Genomic DNA, 18,590 nt, shown 5'->3' with positions numbered 1-18,590 from the left:
ATAAAAAGAGGCAATAGTCAGCATGAATTGGTTGGTTTCTTCTTTACAGCGTTGTTAATGCAGCACTTTCCGTGCTTAGAAAGGACTTTTCTTACTGCTTTGAATCAATTTAAACGGTATATGATATTCATAATTATGACGATATTACTTCCAAAAATGACTATGTGCAACAGCTTCTGGTTCGATAGAGCATTTCTCCTTGGCCCTAAACGACTCACGCAGACGAAACTTAGCAAGGTAAGACGGGTATTTTAATTACAATATTTTCAGCTGCTTCCTTTTATTTGCAACAATTATAACACTTGAAAAATGCCAATTGGGCCAGGCCCTCTAACTCCTTATTCGTATCGACGGTGTTTCTTGTGGTTTTTCAAGACCTCATTGAAAGTCTGTTCCGGCGCCATTTATCACTGATAATTCAAAAAGAATCTGGTTAGTCGAGTGTGTACTGAAGAAATACAAGCAGTCTCTGTAATAACTATAATTTTCACGTTGAACTTCCGTCTTTCTCACAGGTCACATCACGTGCATGACTACTATCTCGTTGCCATGCAATATATCTTATTAAAATTCACAGCTACCTATATGCACCATAAAGAAACAGTCAGCCCATTCGAAATCTTTCATCGGTCAATGAGGTGCAACTGAACGAAACACGACACGTTTAACTTTATCAACTCTTCCCTAAAGCTGAAACCGCCAATAGGACGCAAAGTCTGACACTACAGAATTTCAATAGATACATAAATATATGGTTGCACAACTTTAGAACAAAAACCTTTACTATAAAATTTCCAAGGAGATGCTTAGGGCGGCATTCTTATCTATTTATCAAGCCAAGAAAGTTCAACTTGATACAATCGGATAAAGCTCATCACAAATACAAAACCACGTGGCCATACACGAGGTCAAAGTGTGACAGAATTTGGTGACAGCGCCTCCAAACCTTACAAAGCAAAGACAGTAGCTACATGTATAGAAGAATTGGGTCATCGAAGGTTAACAATCACGCTGACGTCATCTGAATACAGATAAAACTCACTCTCTTCTGATCTGATTCTGGTTACTTTCGTCATGAGCAGCCATTTTGAAATAATTGGAAATTTCTTATTTCTCAGGCACTACATAATTTTATGAATTTGATTCTATCCATATCGTCATGTTGGTTTAATAAACATGGCCAAAATAGTAAGTGTAAACAAGTGTCTCATGTTGTTGTACACAACTCAATTTTAGTCCGGAGGAAAATTCATATTTTGTCAGCACCAACATCAGATATCGTACAAATTCCTTGTTTGTCAACATACTTTAGAAAGGAGGCTCAGAGTTACGAAGTGTATGTTTAACAACTTTAGTAAAACAATATTATGAAAATATCAAAAGTTTCAGGCACTTTTCCTTTAAAATCACAATTGTTCGAAGTCCTCTCAAGTTAATTTGTCAAAACGAGGGTGACACCCTCAAATTTTCAAATGTTTCAAATGATATTTCCATATCTACTAATCAGCATGGCTTTGTTTCAGGTAGATCTTGTATCACTAAATTATCTATTCTTATGAAAGATCTCCTCTCAGCAGTTAACAGCAAATTACAATGTGATATCATATATACAGATTTTGCTAAAGCATTCGATAGTATAAATCATAAACTTTTACTTCATAAGTTGACTTCTTTTGGTGTCCAGGGCACTTATCTGAAATGGTTTAATTCATATCTTGATAACAGGCTACACAGAGTGATTATAAAAAATGCTTTTTCTGAGTGGACTCCCGTCCTTTCGGGCGTTCCTCAGGGTTCTCACCTTGGTCCACTTTTATTTATTCTTTTCATTAATGATATCTCTGTTAATCTTGTGTCAGACTCGTTACTTTTTGCCGATGACATGAAGATTTATCGTATCATCAATTCGGATAATGACTCTTTAATGCTGCAATCTGATATCGATAGAATTGTCATGCTGGTCCGACACTTGGTTATTGAATCTTAATCCTACTAAATGTAAAGTTCTTACTGTTTAATTGAAAAGAAATGTTTCATATTTTCCCTTACAAACTCGACACTCATGCATTGAGTAGAGTCAGTAGCATGAGAGATCTCGGTGTTATTATTGACCAAAGATTATATTTTTGTGACCATGTAAATAACATGATTCAAGGTGCTAGAAAAGCTCGAGGTTTTATTATGAGGAATAGCCATTGTATTAACAGTGAGCACGTTTTTAAAATTATTGTACTTTACCTTGGTAAGGTCTAAACTTGAATATGCTTCTGTTATTTGGAACAGTATAAGTAAACACCAGTCTGATAGAATTGAAAGAGTACAGCATAAATTTTTAACATTTCTTCATAAAAGAATTACTGGTTTTTACAGTGATGACATTGACTCGTTGTGCAATATTTACAATTTACAGTCATTAAAATCAAGGAGGACTATTTTTGATCATATATTTTTATACAAATGCATAAATGCAAAGTTTAATGTTAATGCTTTAGCTTCATTTTTTAGTCTTCATGTACCAAGGTTTTCAACTCGGCGTACTACTTTGTTTCATGTGCCATTTGGTAGAGTTAATTGTGTTCGTGACTCTCTTTTAGTAGAGTACCGAGACAATTTAATTTGCTTTTAAACGAATACAATGACATTGATCCTTTTCCTGTAAATTTAAATGGTTTTAAAAATGTTTTAAAACATTGTTTTCTCAGTATTTGTTAAAGTTTGTTCGTCTTGTCTTCATGTTTTAACTCTGTATCTGTATTTTACAAACAGTCTTCCATAAATGGCCTTGGCTGTGGAAGTCATTATTAATAAAATAAAATAAAATAAAAATGAATTGTAATTGTATGTTTAATAAATTTCACAATTAGTATCACTAAAAGTATGTGTTCTGTGTGTGAAAAAAACAAAAAGATTTTTAAGAAGTCCTTAAGTCTATAACGCTCCTAAAATGACGATAATGGACAATCCTCCTGTGATAGGTGTTGAATTTATTACATAAGAGGTACACACACATGCCACCGGCTGGAACATATAACAACATGAATGTTAATTACATGATGAATATTAATTAAACATTCATCACTCGTTTAAATCAGGTAAACATGTTATCCTTAGATAATTATTAGATCACTTCTTCCAGGGAAAAGTAAAGTAATTTCAAATCTTACAAAACAAATATTGCCATCCTAGAGTGCAAATCTCGAGTTGCGATTTGTCATAGTTTAACCTTTGCGAAAACTGTATTTGTAACAACAATCTTTACAATTTGACTGTATTTGATGGGTACATGTATCTATTTAATTTACGTAGAAAAGGTATGAAGAAGTCAAATACTGATCAATGATGCCTCCCTGAGGTACAATTAATAACATGCTTACATAAATTCTGGTACATCCTCAGGATTACTTGATGCAGAATATGATGCAGTGTACAATTCTCTGGTTTAGGTAACCAATTACGCCTAGGTATGTGATTACAAAATCAAATGCAAAACACGAGCAGATATTGACATCAACAAAACAAAAGTATTAAGAAGGACAGTGTTGCCCTCGGAGATGACTTCACACTTGTATGTCTTCGGCTTGCAGTCTGCCTGGGGGATTTCCTCTGTGTGAATGGTCACGGTGTACTCTGTGTTTTCTGCATATTCACAGGGACCGCACGCGGACTTATCCGGACAGTGTTCCGCCGGAGTACACCAACCGTACACACCGACATAGAAATGCCCCGTGTGGAAATTAGGATGAGATGGGTCGAGGGATACTTTACGGCGTTCAACAGTAGCCAACTTCCATGTCAGATCATAAATTGTCGGATTCGGGATACTATGCGACACGAGCAGTTCAGGCCAGGCATAGCTGGTTGGACACTCTTCGGGATCCAGACAGTTTTCCAGTATTACCTCCAGAGACACGCATTCTCGCGGTACACAGAACTTGTAATAGTGATATCCCTCCGCAGCAAGAGTTCCCGTTACAGGCTTATCAGAGATATCATTCAAATCAGGATGCACTGACCGAACACTCTCTACCAGTAGTATGACAACTGCATCTGATAAAATAATATACAGGGTAAACAATAGAACAATGTGTTGTTATGTTGGGCAATATTTCAAATTATAAGTTAATACAGCACCTTACAAGCAAACCAAGTAAGCACGTTACAGATAAATGTATTGCTTTATGCGTAAGAGAGAATAAACACCCGTTGTTTCACATAATGTGTCATATCTAACCCATACCTTTACTTAAATGCATTTTGGACGATAATGTGTGGTATATACCGCATACAAATACAATAAAAACTGCTGCTAGTTGCCAGCACTGGCCGTGAGCAGAGACCCCCCGCCTCCGACGTGTAAATCTTAGTTTTGACGGCAATATTGAGGGCGTTAAAATGTGTCAATCCTCGTCTTATGCTCCCGTCACTGGCAATTATATAAACTAATTATTCCAGAGTCATCAATGGTATAAGATGTGTGGTTTCACACAGGCACTTTGGCAAACTGTGTTTCATAAAATTTCGCCCGAGAAAACATTCACATATGGGCAGTTCCCATATTCATATTAATCTTAGACCGGCAGAAAGCACAGGCTTTTGTTCTCTTTCTTGCGCGTCGACCTCGACTAACCACCCTTTTTATGTTCACTTGAAAAGGTTGATACGGGGAAAAGTTGACATAGCTGAACTTTTCAGAACTAAACAATTTTCGTCTTTTTCTTTTCGTGAATCCGATGGTGAAACATTACCCTAAAAATATGATTTGTCGAAGTAAGAAGTAACAAATCGTCGTTTAATCTGGCACTTTAGGGAGCGGTCAGTTACTACGGCCGGGGGTGGGCCGGCAAAATCCAGGGGCGTCACCTTAAATTTGAAAACTGCAAAAAGGGGGGGGGGCATGTATTTTTCAAACAGCTCAGGGGGGTCACTTAATTTTCAAAGTATTCGTCTCGTCAAAAGCAGTTTCAGTGTTCAGAAATATTCTGGGAGATAAAAACGATTCGCTGCATGATTTACCTGAACAACAGTATGAGTATCTGTCACATGAACATCTTGCCTTGGCAACTCTGAGGCTTGTCTTATTTTGAATCGAGCTCACTGTAAGGGCAATGAACAATTCCTATCACTTTCATATTAGAGATATGGCAAGTGTTGTCAGAAAAAATATTATATTATATCATGCTACCATGCGCCATTCTGATTGGACGAGAGCGATGCTAAAATATTGTTTTAGCACTGATAGCGGTGGTAAAACGGGCCCCTAAACCAGCATTTTTGAAAATTGCCCGGTCGGTGCATTAGAACATGTGGCTTTGAACTTAATCCGAAACAGTCCGCTTTGTTTCAAAGACCGAGTTCGAATTTCGATACAGAGATAAAGTATGGTTCTGTAACTCACCTCTTGTTGAAAATAAGCGGTCTATGATGAAAGAAATCTCCGAAGCAACACATTTATTTTGGTATGATGATGTACAAATTGTATAGGGTAACAGCGCACTGTGTAGTTTGCTTGATCGATTCAGCAGGAGTCGAGACGCGACATACCGCTCTTTAAAACGAAGCTACTACTAGTATTCGTTCATACACAAATAAATTGAAACTTCCTCACTGTAACGGTACGTCAGATATTCCTTCCTAGAGTTTGGGCTGTAACAGACCAGGGTGTTCTAACGATGTAGCCAAGAACTTGAAGAAGTTCAAAATAACAATGCGATCATTCCTGGCGACTGCGACGAAAATCGCTGTGTCAGCGTCCAGCTCTCGCTGAATCGGGCAACACACTCTGCTCGCATATTACAACTGTTCATACAGTCGCCGTAATCCATGTCTGGATTATTTCAAAACTGCACGTTTTCAGGCACAAATTATCCATCCAAATATCCATCAAAAATAGAACCTGTAACCCCACTGCACCACCTCCTCTGTCTGAATGTTACGACGGTTGGCGCACACCGGACTGAGACAAATCTATTTTTAGTGTTCTACGCAAAATAAAAAAGCCAGCGCTATTGTTTTTATGTAAATTTACGAAAAAATTGTTACTTTTTCTTTTGCTTTGAACTCTTGACCCATTTCTGTGTCTGAAGCAGTTCGTGTTAGCATGTAAATATTAATGAAATTTTGATGAACGTAATGCGTATGTTATCGTAGGATATTGTGTTCGTGTGTTGTCAACGTAATCCAAACTTATAAAAATGCTCGGTCTCGGGCGATGATTTTCCGACGTTCGATCTCTCAGACGTCAGTTTTCTGCATTTTGGGCTGAAACTGACGAAAATGCCGGACCAAGACGACAAAGACACACAAGTTGATATAATATATAGCAATAACCCCCTTCGCAGTCGGGTATACACTCGATTTGGTACAATTCGCTCCATATAGCACTCGCCTATCGGCTCGTGCTATATGTCGCGCATTGTACCAAAATCTCGTGTATACCCTCCTGCGGCGGGGGTTATTGCTTAATTTAACAGTTACTTGTAGACTACTACTACCATGAAAAGTGAAATCATACTTTTAGGTGAAATTCCAATATCATAATTGTTGTCCACATCTGAACTTTCAAATACCCTATTTGAATCAAGTACATTTGTATCAATTGTCAAATACCTATAAAAACAAAGATTAAGTTATTTTAGCATTGAAAACAATTTATTCATAGTTTTCTCATAGACTCCAATGTATAGTGAATCAACATTTCAGTGAAATTCCAAAATCCAATTTCTTGCACGTGTATCAACTTCTAAACATCCTAGTCTAACTAAGTACTTTAAAATGAATTATCAAACGTCTATAAATACACAGATTTAGCTAGTTTTGTATTTGAAAAAAATATTCTTAGTTTCCTCATAGACTCCCATGTACAGTGAATCTTCATTTTAGCGAAATTCCAAAATCCAATATCTGGCATACATATCCATTTGTGACCATCGTAGTCTAATCAAGTACATTAATATGAATAATCGGGAGTACATAAATATACAGATTAAACTACTTTTGTATTTCAAAAAACATATTCACAGTTTCCTCTGAGACTCCAATGTATAGTGGATAAATATTTTCAGTGAAATTCCAAAGTCAGATTTCTTGTACACATAATTCTATGCACCTTTACCATCATATTGTAATCAAGTACAAGTATGTTAATTATCCAACATCTGTACATGCAAAAGTATAGCAGTTTTTCATTAGGAAAAAATTACATCCAATACGTGATCATAGACTCCCATGTATAGTGGATGAACATTTTTGGTGAAATTCCAAAGTCAAATTTTTTGTACACATACTAGTTGTAACAACCCTATTCCAATTAAGTACATTTATGTCAATTATCAAATGTCTATAAATGCATAGATATTGCTAGTTTTGTATTGAAAAAGTATTACATAGTTTTCTCATAGACTACCATGTATAGTGAATCAACATTATCAACAGGTGATTATCAATTAAATCCAAATATCAAAATTTTGTACACACATGCTTGCGTAAAAATATTGCGATCCACCTGTAATTTCTGTCCAATCCCTTTGAGGGGTGATTTCAAAATTATAGCAAGTCAGAAGGGGAAATTTGATCATTAACATCTTGTGAGTTTGTAAGGGGGTCATTTGCAAAAATCTGAGAATCTTTTTTTGGATTCTATCGCCCCCTGAGGTGTTTGTGTGTGAAGGTTTACTCAAGCAATTGGGGGGGGGTCATGAAATTTTTGTCATCTTAAAAGGGGGGTCATCAATTTTTTGGTGCAATGGGTAGGGCGGTTCACTTATTTTGACTGATGCGCAGGAAGAATTTGCCGGCCCACCCCCGGCCATAATAACTAAACGCTCCCTTAGAAGGGCATTCAGTTGACTCACAGAGACACTTAGTTGAGGAATTATGTCTGTCCATGTAGTTTAAATAAAACAGGTCCGTTTTTTATGTAATGGCCAATTTGATACGATCTTGTTTCAAAGTCACCGGAAGGTAATATTCGAACTAGGCAATAGCCGTGACTTTCGTCACAGTTCGCAAGCGTTGCTTGTGACCATCAGGACGCCTGTTTCGATACTATCTGGCATTGTAGCTAGTATTTATTGTGATCAGCGTGCAGGATGTAGACGGCAGTCACATGTTTATGGGAGACACAGCTATCAAGGTCGGTGCTACCAATTAGAGGAGGTCGGGTAAAAAACAACCGTTTTACTTTCCTTGCCTCAGAGAGCAAATCAAGCATGCTCCAGTAATGTTTTTACACATTAACAATGAAAGCTATGGAACTAGTTATCGTTGAGAAAGAAGCAAGGTTTTCCATTATGAGGGAGCGGTATAGCGACAACATATGCTGGTTATGATTGATCGTTTCATTGGTTCTGGAGAGCGAGGCCATGAACAAACAAATCGCATTCAGTGTAGAAGTGCCGGTATGGACTGTACACTACAATTCAAGCGATCTCCTCTGGTGGTATGTAACATCTCTACTGTGAAGCCGATGTTCACATGATGATTCAAGGAAGTAAACATGCTAAGGATATCGGGATTATCGCCCAACAACATTTTTTGTAATTAGCCTACGCAGTTAATAACAACAGAATTCATTATCATACTATGTGGCTGTATTTAAATGAAAGGCCACTTCCATCCGTGGGATTCAAAATCCCCCCCCCCCCTTTAAGAATCGTATCACAGCAATGTCATTCTGGTTCAGTCGATCACGTGAGTCCTAAATTTTGACAATTTAACTTTGATCTGTTGAAATGTTGCTCATAAATTCACCGCAATAGCGTATACCTTTCATACTTTGCGGGAAAGGTCTAAAGATTAAACTGATATATGGCATGGCAACGGCTTACGTGTGTAGAGTGGACACAGCCAGAACAGAAAATTGACCTTCAATCGTTGCTTAATTTATTTAAATTGTATATAGAAAAAGTCTTGGTTTTATCTACGAAGGACATCTTATGCAGAAATGAGGTGAATTGAGTGAGCTTTCAGTACAACGATTTTAACCATGGTTTCAGGGTAAACATCTTTGAGCCACAAAATTACAAGCCAACTGAAAAATCTATGTTGTTGATCTTTGTCACGAACTGCTGTTTGTGCACCAATGTACCATGAACCGAAGCAATTACAAGCAAAGGTTATTGTTGACTTTGGCCAAAATCGAAGGAGGTCTGAGGTTTTTATTTCATTTTCCTTTTTATGAGCTCATAAGACCCAACTCCATACAACACAAAAAGCAATATGAAAGCATCTTTACATAAGTTCCATTTTATTTCAAACTGTCTTATAGAAAACCTGCGAAACGATACAGTTAATGGGGCTTCAATAGCATACTGGTGAAATGAATGTGATGCCAACATAAAATCATCGTTAATTTCAGGCCTGACTAACAGAAGGTTGCCGTAAATAATATTTACCATTGATGGTCAAATAGCGCGCCGTTTCACTGTAACTTTACATTGCTTGATCTGACTGATAAAGTTTAAAATAATTGAAACGAATACAATATTAATTTGAGTTGGCCTATTAAAACACTCATTCCACTTTGCAAACAGAGTCTATGGTGGTTTTTTTTCACGAGTTATTGTTATAAGCGTCGCAGTTTTTTTTTAAGTGGGAAACTAACTAACCAACAATTTCGTAATATTATTAGAATGTTGGGGTAGGGATTTTGTCATAATCATTTGAAGAATGAAGTGTAGTTCAACAGGTTCATGTAAAAGTTTTCAATATTTTCAGAAGAGGCACAAACATTTTCATGAATTGATTTTACTCCACATTTCTCACAAAGACAAAGACACATCTGTATAAGATGCTCTGAACCATTGAATCCAAAGGTACAACAGTCAAATCAACAATTGATTATAAATTACATCCAAATATCAAATTTTGTACACACATGCTTGCGTAAAAATATTACGATCCACCTGTAAATTCTGTCCAATCCCTTTGAGGGGTGATTTTCAAAATTATAGCAATGAAAGCTATGGAACTAGTTATCGTTGAGAAAGAAGCAAGGTTTTCCATTATGAGGGAGCGGTATTGCGACAACATATGCTGGTTATGATTGAACGTTTCATTGGTTCTGGAGAGCGAGGCCATGAACAAACAAATCGCATTCAGTGTAGAAGTGCCGGTATGGACTGTACACTACAATTCAAGCGATCTCCTCTGGTGGTATGTAACATCTCTACTGTGAAGCCGATGTTCACATGATGATTCAAGGAAGTAAACATGCTAAGGATATCGGGATTATCGCCCAACAACATTTTTTGTAATTAGCCTACGCAGTTAATAACAACAGAATTCATTATCATACTATGTGGCTGTATTTAAATGAAAGGCCACTTCCATCCGTGGGATTCAAAATCCCCCCTTTAAGAATCGTATCACAGCAATGTCATTCTGGTTCAGTCAATCACGTGAGTCCTAAATTTTGACAATTTTACTTTGGTCTGTTGAAATGTTGCTCATAAATTCACCGCAATGTCAGTATACCTTTCTTACTTCGCGGGAAAGGTCTAAAGATTTAAACTGATATATGGCATGGCAACGGCTTACGTGTGTGTAGAGTGGACACAACCAGAACAGAAAATTGACCTTTAATCGTTGCTTAATTTATTTAAATTGTATATAGAAAAAGTCTTGGTTTTATCTTCGAAGCACATCTTATGCAGCAATGAGGTGAATTGAGTGAGCTTTCAGTACAACGATTTTAACCATGGTTTCAGGGTAAACATCTTTGAGCCACAAAATTACAAGCCAACTGAAAAATCTATGTTGTTGACCTTTATCACGAACTGCTGTTTGTGCACCAATGTACCATGAACCGAAGCAATTACAAGCAAAGGTTATTGTTGACTTTGGCCAAAATAGAAGGAGGTCTGAGGTTTTTATTTCATTTTCCTTTTTATGAGCTCATAAGACCCAACTCCAGACACAAAAAACAATATGAAAGCATCTTTACATAAGTTCCATTTGATTTCAAACTATCTTATAGAAACCTGCAAAACGATGCAGTCAATGGGGCTTCAATAGTATACTGGTGAAATGAATGTGATGCCAACATATAATCATCGTTAATTTCAGGCCTGACTAACAGAAGGTTGCCGTAAATAATATTTACCATTGATGGTCAAATAGCGCGCCGTTTCACTGTAACTTTACATTGCTTGATCTGACTGATAAAGTTTAAAAGTAATTGAAACGAATACAATATTAATTTGAGTTGGCCTATTAAAACACTCATTCCCACTTTGCAAACAGAGTCTATGGTGTTTTTTTTCACGAGTTATTGTTATAAGCGTCGCAGTTTTTTTTAAGTGGGAAACTAACTAACCAACAATTTCGTAATATTATTAGAATGTTGGGGTAGGATTTTGTCATAATCATTTGAAGAATGAAATGCAGTTCAGCAGGCTCATGTACACGTTTTCAATATTTTCAAAAGAGGCACAAACATTTTCATGAATTGATTTTACTCCACTTTTGTCACAAAGAGAAACACACATCTGTATAAGATGCTCTGAAACCCTTGAATCCAAAGGTACAACAGTTGGAGAAAAAAGACCTTTAAGGTAGTATGCACCTCGAAAGTGAAAGACTTAAACTTTTGCTCTAACTTTCCTCAAGGAATCTTTCAATCATTCTCTTTCAAAATTAAGAATAAAAATAGGGGGTCACCGTGAAAATTTTGGTACTAGAGAAACAAATTACCCAAGATTTACCGATATTAGAAATTCAAAATGGCCGCCATCCCTATGTTAACTCTATGGAGAAAAATAAAAATTTTCGAATTTCGAAAAACTAAGCCGGTGAAAAGTTTTCTTTCACCAAGAGCTTTAAAATGAACCCCCACATGTGGTATATCAGAAGAGAATTGTAAAAGTTTGAGAGTCCGAATGTCTGTCCCCGAGGTGCGTTTACCTTAAATATAGAAAATGTTAAGCATGAACAAGTTTATGTCTACCTTACTTTTCATACAATCGTTGTATCCGGAACCGCAAGTGGTTTATTCCGACCTAATTTCCGAGCAAAGTAGGTCGACAACGCATGATAAATTAATTTGTGCTCTGATTAGGTTGCAGGATATCTAGTTGGACAGATAGTTGTATTCTCAAATTTCTACAATTCTTTTCTGATCTACCACTTGTGAGGGTTCATGTTAAACTCTTAGAGAAAGAAAACTTTCACCGTCTTAGTTTTTCGGAAATCAAAAATATAATTTCTCTCCACAGAGTTAACACAGGAATGGCGACCATTTTGAATTTCGAATATTGTTGGTTAATTGTTTCAGTAGTTTGTTCGCTAGATTTTAATTCTGGTTTAGTAAGGGAGTCGTTGAAAGTCTCATTCACGAAAGTTTTAGCAAAAGTTTAAGTCGAGACGCATTCTACCTTTAAGAGGCACTCCCACTTGGTAACATTTTAAAGCGCATTTTTTAATGCCAACGGTCGATATTTGACGTGGCGACTGCGCGCGGATCGCTAGATATCGATAAAAACATGTCATTTCCCGAGCGTATTTTTCACATCCCGAAGTTTTACGATCGTTTCTGATTTTGACCCGAAATCCCCCGAAGGTTTGTTGTTGTGCTGATTGACGATATTCTAGGGAGTCTACAATAAGTTCGAACGACGCAATTAATTTACTTCCCACTGGAAAGACTTTATATACAGCATTATGCCTTTACCTCAGGTAAATTTTTTAAAACTTCTCCTTAGTTTTTGTCGTTTTCATTATTCTAAATCAGTTGTATTATATTTTTAACCTATACCACATAAACATCAGTTTTTACGTGTCAAATATTAGCCGCTTCCGATGACTACATTTTGTCGTCTGCCACACAGTACGCCGCCGCGTCCGTGGTATGCATACCACGCGGCGGCCGCTATGTATCAACCGCACGTAACTGTGCTAGTCACCTATGCGAATTCTGGTGGAATCAGCAAAAATTGTTTTTCGTTTTTACACCAAGTCAGTAAGACTCAGCTTTCTCCCACGGGGCATGACCCCGGGGGGTAACTCCATGGCTAATAGTACGGGGGGCTCCGCACGAACATGGAAACCCAAACTGTTGTGATACCAGTTTTGAGCAAAAAAACCTACCCTTTCTGATACCTAGTTGTGGAAACACAGCTATCTCTTGGCGGGGTAGCGTGAGTTGCGGGGTTGACCTTTGACCCGCATAGCAACTCACGCTACCCCGCCAACAGATAGCTGCGTTTCCACAGCTATCTGATACCATACAATACCATACGTATACAGATACGACTCACTCGCCTTGCGTACCAGGGGTACCAACAGTCAAACCGACAGATCGGAAATATTGATGGTAGATCTGGGATGTAGATACATGGGTTTCCAGTGTTGACAGCATGATTTTTTAACAAATGTCAGTTTGTGTTTAAAACCGGACCCTTTCTCATACCAACACCTCGTGAAAAGTATACCCTTTCTGATACCAAACAGTGCAAAAAAACGACCCCTTTCGCGCGGACCCTCCCCGTATAGCCATCTATGGGAGTTCCCCCCGGGGGCATGACCGATCACGACGCCAGTGGTACTGTGGCGTACAGCAGCGTTAGCGTAGACTCGTACTCCATAGCTTAGTTGACAATGACCCAGTGCCGAACGTTCGATGTTCGGACGCTGAATTTAGGTGGGCCACCGGAATTCAAACTTTTACTCCTTTGAAGACATGTTTTTATCGATATCTAGCGATCCGCGCGCAGTCGCCACGTAAAATATCGACCGTTGGCATTAAAAACATGTGCTTTAAAAATGTTACCAAGTGTGAGTGCCATTTTAATCTAGTAATATGTTCTGTGAGTATATCAACTTATCTTGCTATGAATGTGAGGTAACCATCTCAGGTAACACTTTTAAGTCATATTTGTATCCAAGGGAAAAGTAGTCATTTCCAGGCGAATTTATTTGAAGCAGCACAATATGACACAAATGCAACCATAGACCAATATATGCAAATTTACCTCTCTATTCAATAGTGTAGACTTACAATGGCCACTTTTCCAGTTGACATTGTTTTGCTAAAACTGTACGCAACCTCGGTAGCAACGATTTAATTAGCTTAATGACTTTATATTTGTTGATCAAGAACATCATATTCAGTCAAAAAAGTGTTAAACTTATTGTTTTAAAGCCGACCGAAAACATGTTAATTGGTGAGTTTGTGTCCAAGTACTCAGAAAGTAGCAAAAAGAACAGATAAACTAGCAAAACGGTACATTATTGACAGGGCCAGCAACTGTGTTTTTGATGCACTTCTGAGTATTTTGTTTTTTAACGTCAATTGCAAGTTCTTATGCACTGCCAAGGCATGTTGAAATTTTAGCTCGCCAAAACAGCATCTGCTAGTGTAAAAATGCACCGTTATTGTTGACATTCAACCACAGAGTACCATAGGCAGAGTGGCAACAGCTGTTGTTTAAGGTGTGAAGCGGTTACGTAAGCAATCCATGTTTGCCTCGCCTCACGAAGCTCTTGGCTCTCTTTTCCGAAGAGTGGCCGACCTTGCACCCTTCGGTAATTTTCGGATTTTCACCAATTGTTAAGCGAAAGTATGTTCGACAAAGTTTGTGTTGTTGTTGTCGTGTGGTCTGATCGGAATTGATGTGCTGGCAAAAACGGGAGTGTTTTGAGCTTCAGGAAAGTGGGTTTTACCATTTTAAAAATTCCTCTCATATTTTTATGAATATATAATGAGTGTGTTTGAACCAAATGTGAAAGTCTTTTATCGATACTGTCTGGTTTTACTCAATGGTTTACGGTCAGTCATACCGTCTTTTACACGTGCGTCAAGAAAGGACATGTTTATGAAACTGCTGGCGTGTTATGTTTTGATTGGCGTGAAGCAGTGTTTCTGGCCTGAGAGCTCACAAAGTAACTATGGTTGCTACGCGACTGGCAGTACGATGCCATCTCGTCGTATGTTTCGCATAATCTCGTGTAATTATCAACCACAAACAAAGCCTCCAAAAAGTTTAACACCTTTGAAGCTCATTTTAATATGAAAAGCCAATAGTCTACCGAGACGACCATGGAACAAAAGGCATGCAAATGTTGCCACTCTGTCCATGTTACTCTGTGATTCAACGTCTTGTCAGGACAAGAATTCACTTGTCAACAGTTAAAAACAGCACAGTTAACACATGTACAGGATGAGATGACAAACTGAAAACTGTGTATCTCAACATGCTTTGGAGATTAGAACAAAAAAATGTAGTTGACATAGAAAAAAGGAAAAATAGTGCAAAAATCATCAAAAAGCTACAGCTACTGACTCTTCAATCTAAAACAGTGTGAGATACCTTCAAACCCGGTCTGCACTTCATCACTGCAAAATGCCTGGACACCCACATAGAATGTACCAACTTCAAAGGAGGGATCCCAGCTGGAAATGGTCAGGTTTTCATCTCCCCAATTGTATGAAGTCCACGCAAGACTCTCCTCTGTTGGGTACAGTGTAGGGTATCTTGACACATATAGGTTGGGTTCACCTGCTCTTCCAAATACCTAAAGTAAAGTTTTAAAGGCACATGAGCTGCAACTTTTGACATGATTTTCATGATTTTATATTTAGATTAAAATTAGTTCATAGATATGTTCTTACTGAGAGATGTTTACTCAAGTATAATTATCCATTGACTGGTACTGCATGGGGAGATTTCAGTACGACAAATAAGGTCAAAGTAATTAAATTCTTGTTTTGCGTCCCTCTAAATGGAAAAAGGTAAGCGTCTAGGCGGCTGAAAAAACACACACAAGAAAATTAACACAATGTAATTTGATTGCAGCAAATAAAAAATTGTAACAAAATTTTAGTTCAGAAAAGCTAAGCAGTTATGTCCTAAAATTTCCTATTCAAATACACTGTGTGTGTTTTTCTAAGCGGGTGGGGACGCAAAACAAAGAATTAAATTACTTTGGCCTAATAAACGGACGCCGCACTCAAATATGGCCGCCTCCTTACAACTACATGATAAACAGCGTAAATGGTGCATGTACACATTTGAATCTTAACAAATACAACATGATACAACCCAATGAAAGGACGTGAAGGGATTCACTCCACTTTGACAAAAAATTCTCCGTTCTTCACATAACCTGGCAAGATTCTCAAAAATGGCTGGAAATTTAAAATGAACAAAAAATCTGTTCAATTTCTTGCTGGACCGCCACAAGCAAACGTTGTTGAGGCATAGTTAATGACTATATCGTTCAATTTGCAGATTGCAATGAATATCTGAGGAAAATGCAGGTACCTTGGAGGTTGCACAAATTCACAGAGTTGCAGCTCACGGGCCTTTAGGCCTAATGCTAAGTTCTTGTAAATATATGCCACAGTAAATGAAAAGAATGCTCGAGACAATTATAAAAGTATTAGTATACAGGAATGCTCTTTGGTGGTATTTTGTACATGTCGAAGGACAGTTTACTGCCGACTTAAAGAGCAACTCTCAAAATAGCAAAATCATAATGACGTTTGTTAATATCGATATAGATTTACAGTTAGGGTGACAGAGTCGCTATGGGCGTGACCCTTTATATGAAATCGCAAAGTCACCGGTTAGAAAAACCTTCGAATTAAAAATTATTACCTGATCGGCCTGTACCAACATTGTGCAGTAAAAGTTGGATACTAATATTCTTTCAAAATATCATGAGCAATTGATCAATCAAAAATAAAACGCGCTAAAATTACTAAGACTTGTTATTCTCAGAGGCGCTGTTTAGTCAGTGTACATTATATGCCTTGGCAAACAAAGGGGTCTTGAATTTATGTTGAAGCTGTTCACAGTGGATACTGGCCGAATGTCACATGATAAGAAATTCCAAAGTCGTGAAGCTAAAGCTGAGAAAGCTGTTGCTCTATATGTTTTGAGTCTACACTGAGGTACGCAGATTTTGAAATGATTTTTCGGTTCGGCGGGCAAAGTACGACCAGGTTTGTAGGGCTTACCAAATCTCGAATGTAACAGTAACACGTCACATCATCATGCAGTCTGTAAGACTTAATCTATTTTTATGTGTGTTTGTTGTCTGTATAAAAGTTTATACCATGAGGAAGACTCATGGTCAACAAAGAGTTATTTTGAAATGAGGGATGATGGAATTTGGGCTAGTGCTCTATAATCACCCATTTAAAACGCCACGCTCCATGGAGAGATTGCGATCACGAGAACCAGAAACGAGTATGGCTCATACACATTCCCGACTTCGTGAACATTTTTCCTATCACCCATACCAAATCATAAATTTGATGTTTCTGAGAAAATGTTCAGAATCATTACAACTTGTGCCTGCATCGTATCATGTCTTTTTAAGTAAATTCATGCTCCAGTTTATCCTGACATAAGAACTGCAAGGCTCTCCTTCAATATTGCCAAATTCAGATGTTAATACGTAATCATGCACTTCATCAGTATAGTCTAACGGTCTATGAGAAGATGAAAAACTACTCATTTATAGAAAATGACAAACTGAGACCCACTTGTGTAGTTTACTGTATAGGTTGATCGATGCCCGAGATCAGACTCATCCCCATGTCGATATTTTCTCTTTTTATGAGTTTCCTCACCCAATACGAATTTATATGATATACTAGAAGCAAAAGACGACAGACATAGGATGTTACCTGGTGCAATGAACAAGCATGGGTTCTGTGCTACAATTGGTGTCAGTTTGCTAAGCGCTTACCTGTACTCGTAGGTCCATGCATGGTTCTACAACGTCAACTGAAAAGTACTTATACTCATTACACTCTACTTCATAGGGGCCATTTTCCACACCCAGAGTTATAGCAGTATGCTGGGATGAACACGATAGAGCAAACGCGAGCAGGAACACCAGTAGCGGAGTTGTAACAGCCATACTGCAAGCACTAGTGTTTGCGCGGTAACTACCTGAAGCAATGGCGGAAGTTTGTCCTACAGGTGCGAAGGCGAATAATCTGAAAGCTTGAAAACTTCATCGGTGATAAAAAACCATGATTTATCATTGTGCAAAGGGTCACTAACCAGGAGGCAGTTGCCACAAAGTAGCATTCGTTACGTTGTCCAAAATCTGACAGGCTTTGCAGAGTTGCAGTGTAGGTTATGACATTGCATATTTAAGTCCCTAAGTTTCTTTACGGAGGAGAAAGGATCAGTATCCGAACGGTGCAAGATAAAACTACGAATATGTCGGCCCACAATAGAGGCCAGAGAGGAATTTATACCACTGGCTTTATTGAGATCAGAGGTCAAAAAAGAGTAAGAATTATAAATCTTGCTATGAATTTTGGCTTCTCTAAGTTTCACATATTACGAACCTTTCATTCTAAAGCATCGTATTTTTCAAACTCTGTGGACAGGCGATAAAGGTATTCATTGTAATTTATTTAGTCGTTTAAAAGTACTCATCAATACCTGATGCAGAAAAACAAAGTTTTAATTCAGGCACTGCTGCACAGGGGAATCATTAGCATTGTAGCATGATAAAAATATTGAGATTGCGGTTTTTCACACAGAAGAGCATGGGAGACAAATAGTCTACCTGAACGACTAACCATGCCTTGATATACTCCTCTGGGTCTTCTAGTAACATTCCGCAAA

General features: G+C 37.8%; 1 protein-coding gene across 1 annotated transcript; it reads right to left on the bottom strand.

Annotated features, from left to right (window-relative positions):
• Positions 1–2,967: 2,967 nt before the first annotated feature.
• On the bottom strand, positions 2,968–17,921 carry LOC139131792 (uncharacterized). Its single transcript, XM_070698064.1, has 3 exons — positions 17,695–17,921; positions 15,306–15,510; positions 2,968–4,047 (listed from the first exon to the last, which is right to left on the bottom strand). Exons 1-3 carry the CDS (start codon positions 17,866–17,868, stop codon positions 3,470–3,472), a joined length of 957 nt encoding a protein of 318 aa, XP_070554165.1. The 5' UTR covers positions 17,869–17,921; the 3' UTR covers positions 2,968–3,469.
• Positions 17,922–18,590: the final 669 nt, after the last annotated feature.

The sequence above is a fragment of the Ptychodera flava genome, chromosome 1 (assembly GCF_041260155.1).
Source record: "Ptychodera flava strain L36383 chromosome 1, AS_Pfla_20210202, whole genome shotgun sequence".
Lineage (NCBI taxonomy): Eukaryota > Metazoa > Hemichordata > Enteropneusta > Ptychoderidae > Ptychodera > Ptychodera flava.
This window is presented reverse-complemented; position numbering and strand designations above follow the sequence as displayed.